This window comes from Podarcis melisellensis (assembly GCF_964234715.1).
Source record: "Podarcis melisellensis genome assembly, chromosome: 3".
Lineage (NCBI taxonomy): Eukaryota > Metazoa > Chordata > Lepidosauria > Squamata > Lacertidae > Podarcis > Podarcis melisellensis.
Window position 1 is genome coordinate 7,087,116 of NC_138530.1, and position 7,282 is coordinate 7,094,397.

The 7,282-nt window shown below is 44.5% G+C and overlaps 1 protein-coding gene across 1 annotated transcript; it reads left to right on the top strand.

The window, feature by feature from the left end:
* The first annotated feature begins 3,004 nt into the window (after positions 1-3,004).
* Positions 3,005-4,709, top strand: LOC309366321 (uncharacterized protein). Its single transcript, XM_081904772.1, has 2 exons — positions 3,005-3,185; positions 4,388-4,709. Exons 1-2 carry the CDS (start codon positions 3,056-3,058, stop codon positions 4,558-4,560), a joined length of 303 nt encoding a protein of 100 aa, XP_081760898.1. The 5' UTR covers positions 3,005-3,055; the 3' UTR covers positions 4,561-4,709.
* The last annotated feature ends 2,573 nt before the right edge of the window (positions 4,710-7,282 follow it).

Sequence of the window (7,282 nt, forward strand, 5' to 3'; positions counted from 1 at the left end):
GCAGCTCTCCATTACGGGGATCGAACCTGCAACCTTGGCATTATCAACACCAGGCTCTAACCATCTGAGATTGCACTGAAAGTAAAGAACTTCTGCTTGAACACTCCAGAGACAGGGCTGACTTTCTGAGAATGATAGGTGATGGGGGGGGGCGGAATTCTCTGATAAATTATGACTTCACTTCCACACGATCTTGAATTGGTTTAAGAAGTTTCACATGCAACCAATGGTATCTAATAGCATGGGAAACAGCCATATTAGAAAAACTAACCAATAAACTGAAACTGACACACGGACAAATAGAAGAAGATGTCTTCACCCCAGTTTGGTTCCCCTTTCTCACATACACAGCCCAACAAGACAACAACAAGAATCCCCTGACAGCATACAAATCAATCTGGCTAACCTGATTGAAAAATGCACACTCGCACCCCGCTCTCACACAAAAGCAACTCTCACTACAACCAACCAAAGACAACTAACTACACCCTAAGCCACACCCAACCTCTCTCACCACCAAGGAAATACAAGAAGTGAATAGTAAGAAAACTCATACAAGTAACACTGACACAGCCCCTCACACACACTAAGTAGAATAATAGAAGAATAACAACCTCACCTGCCACACCCCCTTTTTTCTTTCTTTTTCTTTTCTCTCTTCTTCTTCTTCCTAACTGCTTAAACCAATTCATAAACCAAGAACGTATCCATTGGCCACTAATAATGAAACATGTGTTGGAGATATTTTCCCACATTTTTATGCTATTTTTTGTGATATGAAAATGACATGAGAAAACCGTGGTATACTTGTTTGTATAGCATTATTCTTGTTTATAAAACCCAATTTTAAAAAAGAAGAAATTTCACATGCAGGAGACAGAAGAATAAGTCTTGTCTGTGTATAGTGCAACAAGATACCCCCACCACTAGAAACATCCAAAAGGTGCAGAAAAGGAAAGACCTAATGGATCGAATGGTTGGAACAAATACCTTTGCCACATTTGGGGGCTATTCAGCTTAGAAAAATTTGGGGGACTTAGTAGAGGTGTGCAAATTACGCATGGAGTTGAAAAGGTAAAAACGGAGCTGTTTTCATCCCTCACGTAAGAGCTGACGGGAAAAACCTTTCTCTGTCTGAAGCTCTGGAGAGAGCTGTTGCCAGTCAGAGTAGACAATATTGGGCTAGATAGGCAAAAAGCCTTTTACAAGGAAGCTGCCTGTCTTCCTAAAGTTGGGTAAACCTTTAGTCAAAAGCATTTCAAGAGTTTCTGAGTGGGCATTGAGAGCTGCCCTTCAAGAGCACTGGCACATAGTTGACTCAATCCTGCTCCTAATTTTTTGCCAGAAGAAAAAAAAATTGAATAAATACCAGGGACTCTGCACACCTTTCCAGAAGTTGTGAGAACCTCTTGGGTTCTTTACTTCCATCAGAAATTGTGGACATATGCAGCTTACCTTTGAGCATGAAGGCCCTTCACCTTGTCTTTACTGTATAGTCCTCTTCTTGGTTCTCCATACCCAGCCAGGCTAGATTTGTGGTCTGCAGGCAGACTGAAAAAACAGCACAGATTCCGAGGCTGAGTGTGCTACTTATCAAGCAGATGTTAAGCTGAGGGCTTCTTTCAGAACAAAAAGAAAAGGAGTGTTTTTCAGTTAGGAACCGTGGTGGGTGTAAAAATCCTAGAAGGAATCAAATTTAGAAGGAGGGCTGTTGGTAGAGTTGGGGGAGAAAGTTGATTCAGTTCACATCTAAAGGCAAATCTACCAATGTTGCACTTTCTGAGGCAATATATTAGCTGAACCACGGCCATCCATCAAAAGCAACACTTGTCTGCATTTTGCAATGCAATTCTTCAGCTAAGCAAAATGTACCCAAAATGCATATACCAGGGTAAAATGTGCACAGGGATGCATATATTGTTAATATATGAAACTGCATTATCTTAGGGGAAATGGCTTGCCAAAAATGTGTGCATTGGGCAAAATTGCATCAAAATACATGTGCATTGGGATAAATTTGTAGCAAGATGCTGATGAATTTTCAGGAGGACTTGCCATTTCACAAACTGATATGGGAAAGTGGAGAATTACATTCAAGTTTTGGAAAAGAAAAAGAAGAAGAGGAGGAGGAGAAAAACCAGAACGGACAGATTCACCCATCTCTGGGTAAGCTAGGTTCTGGCAATACATTGACAGGAATTTATAGACTCATAAAATCTACCTAACATGGATCTGTCCAGCTTCCCGGATCATTCATTGGCCAGCTGTTATTAGCTTATATGAAGACAGAACATAGCTCTCAGGGGCAGCTGAGCCATGTTACTGCCTGCTGTAATGGACAGGCTGGTGTCCTCTCCATACTACATGCAGAATCTTACAGGGCTAGCACTTGAATCTTACTTTACACTGGTGCTGGGACCACACTAAGCATGAGGCTAACTTAGACTGCTGCTATCTCTCTCCGGACAACAGAGACAACAGCTGCCCTGTGCTTTCCAATGGGAGAGTTGGCCCTGAAAACATGTCCCGCAGTATTTTGTTTCTCAGGGCGGAAACTGGTTGAAGCTTGATCCCTGCATCTTTAGCTGTCAGACCGATGCAATGATTATATGGTGTAAGGCTTATAGCAGGAAACAATTCATTCATTCTAACAACTCCAGCTCCACTGATTACAAAAGCCCCACCTTGCTCTCACAAGTTTCCCCAGTTTCAACAAAAAACATTTGAGGTGCCTTCTGAAAGATGTCCGCAGTTCAGGTATTGGTGAGTCAATTGATGCGGAATTGCCTTCCTAAAGTGAGAACACAGAATCAGCGTTTGAAAGAAGCAGAATGCTAATCCCAGCAATTGTTGGATTAACTGTAAAGTGAAATAATTTCAGGTGGTTTCAACCAATAGTTGGCAATGGATGTTTGATGCTGGCAGCAATCACCCTTCTCCCCGTTTCCTGGTATAAACTGTATAAATACCAGCAGTGCTTCCAGAGATTCTTCATCCTTCTATTTATTGAACCTTTTCCTTCCATTAGTATCGAGGGTGCAGCAAATCTTCAACCATGAAGATGGTTTACGTTCTCTTTACTGTTGCCTTCTTGGTCTTCCAGGTTTGGTCCAATCCCAAACCACCCTCCAAGGTTGAAGGGGAAGCCAAGGAGCTTCTCGAGTCTCGTGCTTATAAAGATGACGGTAAGTTGGGTTGAAGAACAACATTTCAATGTATCTATGTGGGGTTATTGTCTATTAGTTTGGTTGTAAGTTGCCTTGGGTTGTCCCAAGAAAGATGACGTGATGGAGTAATTTAATTAATAAATTAACCCCATGTAGTTACTGAGAGGTGAGAAAGAATTCTAGAATCCCACTTGGATGTGCAATCCTAAATTAGCTCAGCAATGGGGTTGCATAAAGAGAATTCTTTAGACTTACAAGTTCTAGCTGCCATGGTCTTTCCAGCTTCGCAGGAAGGACCTAGGCAAACTGGTTCATTGCCCAGCTCATATTGGGATGAGGGAATGCATTCAGGTTCCTTATTTACTGAGTTGGAGAGGACTGTGTGTTTTAGGACCTTTTCCCTGATTTTCCTACAATGGCTGGGGTGGGAAGTCCCCCCCACCAGATTCCTTTAGGGGCAATCTGTCAGAAGTTGCATTGTGGCAGTGGCTGAGACTAGACTCAAAAGTGGGTGAGGCATTGCCTCTCTCTGTGACCCCCTTTTCTCTATCTCCCACCCCTTCTCTCTTTCTCTCCTCCACCCTTTGTTTGTTTCACTCCTCATCTGACAGTTTCTGAGGCCGCTGGACTGCAATTTGCTCACCCCTACTCTAGGGCACGGCTGAAAACTCATCCCCCCATTCCTTTTTTGGGAGGTGGGGAATTGCTGAAAACAGTTTCTGCTTAAGTTACCCTCAATGTTATCTTCTGTAAGACGTATGACAGGCATAGGCAAACTCAGCCCTCCCGATGTTTTGGGACTACAACTCCCATCATCCCTAGCTAGCAGGACCACTGGTCAGGGATGATGGGAATTATAGTCCCAAAACATCTGGAGGGCTGAGTTTGCCTATGCCTGAAGTAAGATGTTCAAAGAGGCATGCTGTTTGTGCATCTGCACCTTCATATTTCTCTCTGGGAATTTGTGTGCTTAATGCTGCAGCCCTGCAGCCATTTATCTGGTAATAAGAATGAGGGAGAGATTCTATTCAGTTTGCACTCCAGCCATTGTTTGAAATTCGCCCTTTCTGTGAATTTTGCAAGGTGGTTCCCAGCTCAATGATGTGTACAAAAATCATATGTATTTTCTACTGAAATCTGCCCTTCAAGAAGTCCTTTGCTCTTTGAGAGCTCTTCAAATATTTTGAAGAATGCTGCCCTTTATTTCTTTTTATATGCAGGCCCTGGACTGAACCCAGAACCAAAGGATTCTTCACGGTTTCAGGTGGTTCTGTGCTCCGACAACGATGGCTATTGCCTGCCACGTGACTTCCAGTGTCACAATGGCTTGGCGTTCAAGGAACCATGGAACGACTGCCCGTTTTCTGATGTTCTGAAGTGCTGCATGCGCTGATGCAAGAGAAGGTGGAATCCCGAGAAACCCCCGGCAGAAGTTTCTGTAAGCACGAGGCAGAGTGAGGAACTCACTCTGAATAAATCATGGGTTAATTGATTCCAATCCTTTCAGCATCTTTCATCTTTCAATAAACAACCTATTCACACTGCCTCCTCAAATTGTTTTTCTTTATGTTTCCAGTCTAAAAGGTAAAGGTAAAGGGACCCCTGACCATTAGCTCCAGTCGTGGCCGACTCTGGAGTTGCGGCGCTCATCTCGCTTTTTTGGCCGAGGGAGCCGGCATACAGCTTCCAGGTCATGTGGCCAGCATGACTAAGCCGCTTCTGGCAAACCAGAGTAGCAACTGAAATGCCGTTTACCTTGCTGTCAGAGCGGTACCTATTTATCTACTTGCACTTTGACGTGCTTTTGAACTGCTAGGTTGGCAGGAGCAGGGACCAAGCAACGGGAGCTCACCCTGTCATGGGGATTCAAACTGCCAATCTTCTGGTCAGCAAGTCCTAGGCTCTGTGGTTTATCCCACAGCGCCACCCACGTCCCGCGTTTCCAGTCTAGATCCCTGTATATGCAGCTATTGTGCTCCTTTCCCCCCAGTTTGTTGGTGTGCACCATAAAATTGCACCACGCTGCGGTGAAAGTGTGCTTCTTTCCTTGCATTAATCTGAACTTATGAGAAAGCTTCCCTGCCAATGCAGCTTGGCATCATTTGGCATCTTATAAGGCTAATATAGCCTCTTGAAGCTTTGCACAGATAGACTGTTTCCCACTGAATGCCAAGGGTTTCCGAGAAAGTAACAGGCATGCATATGTGTGCATGTGCCTGCTTAATCCCTTCATTTCCCATTTCACACATCACAATGAAACCAGGTGAAATGCTCTCTTTGCAGGACTAGAGGCTGTGGAAAGCAAAGAAACTGATTCCTGTACTGCAGGGGGCTGGATTACTATGATTCCAGGAATATAACCCTTGATTGATTGCTGGCAGGGAGGGAGGCTTCTTACCTCTCTCGCCCTCTCCTAGCCAGGTTCTTCAGGTATACTGGACCGAGGCCATTTAGGGCTTTAAAGGTCGGCACCAATGCTTTGAATTGTGCTTGGAAATGTACTGGGAGCCACTGTAGGTCTTTCAAGACCGATGCTATGTGGTCTCAGCAGCCGCTCCAAGTCACCAGTCTAGCTGCCCCATTCTGGATTAGTTGTAGTTTCCTGGTCATCTTCAAAGGTAGCCCCACATAGAGTGCATTGCAGTAGTCAAAGTGAGATTTAACTAGAGCATGCACCACTCTGGCGAGACAGTCTGTGGGCAGGTAGGGTCTCAGCCTGTGTATCAGATGGAGCTGGTAAACAGCCGCCCTGGACATAGAATTGACCTGCGCTTCCATGGACAGCTGTAAGTCCAGAATGATTCCCAGGCTGTGCACCTGGTCCTTCAGGGCCACAGTTACTCCATTCAGGACCAGGGAGTTCTCCACACCTGCCCGTCTCCTGTCCCCCCAAAACAGTACTTCTGTCTTGTCAGGATTCAACCTCAATCTGTTATCCGCCATCCATCCTCCAACCGCCTCCAGACACTCACACAGGACCTTCACCGTCTTCACTGGTTCTGATTTGAAAGAGAGGTAGAGCTGGGTGTCATCCGCATACTGATGAACACCCAGCCCAGCCCCCTGATGATCTCTCCCAGTGGCTGAATGTAGATGTTGAAAAGCATGGGGGATAGGACAGAACCCTGAGGCACCCCACAAGTGAGAGCCCAGGGGTCTGAAGACTCATCCCCCAACACCTCTTTCAGAACACGGTCCAGGAGGAAGGAGCGGAACCACTGTATAACACTGCTCCCAGCTCCCAGCCCCTCTAGACTGTCCAGAAGGATGTTATGGTCGATGGTGTCCTCTGAAAATAAAAAATATAATAAAAAATACATACACACATACCACACACACACATGAATCACAGAATTGTAAAGTTGGAAGGTACCCCAAGAGTCATCTATTCCAAGCTCCTACAGTGCAGGATTGGGTTACATCATATGTTTCTTTCTGAATATCTGTCATTGAAAATAATAAAGAGAGTGATAGATTGAATCTGGCCGCATTCTGTAAGGCCTGTAAGGTATTCTGTAAGCTTGGGTGTTGTAAAGTCAATAGATACATAATCACATATTTGAGGTGACAACAAAGAGAATAATAGTTTGGGGAATCAGAATTTCAGGTTCACAAACATTTCATAAAATGCAAAATGAAAGTATTTCAAATGATTTGGATTGTTGAGTGTCAACAGTTGATTTGGCAACAGTCTCTAACACCATTCTGCCCTTTTCCTGGTATAAACCGTATAAATACCAGCAAAGCTTCCATAGATTCTCCACCCTTCTCTTCATTGAGCCTTTTCCTTCCATTAGCATTGCGACTGCAGCCAATCTTCCACCATGAAGATGCTCTACGTTCTCTTTGCTGTTGCCTTCTTGGTCTACCAGGTCCAGGCCAATCCCAAACCACCATCTGAGGATGAAGCCAAGGAGCCTCTTGACCCTGAAATGAAGTTGAAAGAGGGTAAGTTGGGCGGAAAATGGTCATTCTTTCATATTGCAGCTTGTGGAGGAATCCTAGAATCACGCTTAGAAGCACAACTCTAGGTTAGCTCTGCCATATTATTGCAGAAAGAGAATTCTTTTGACTTACAAGCTTTAGTTATCATGGACTTTCCAGCCTCATAGGAA

Bases quoted from the DNA above. Each gene is read 5' to 3' on its own strand.
- LOC309366321 (XM_081904772.1), top strand. From the start codon at position 3,056: ATGAAGATGGTTTACGTTCTCTTTACTGTTGCCTTCTTGGTCTTCCAG. The intron at 3,186-4,387 runs GTAAGTTGGGTT...TTTTATATGCAG, and splicing joins TCGTGCTTATAAAGATGACG to GCCCTGGACTGAACCCAGAA.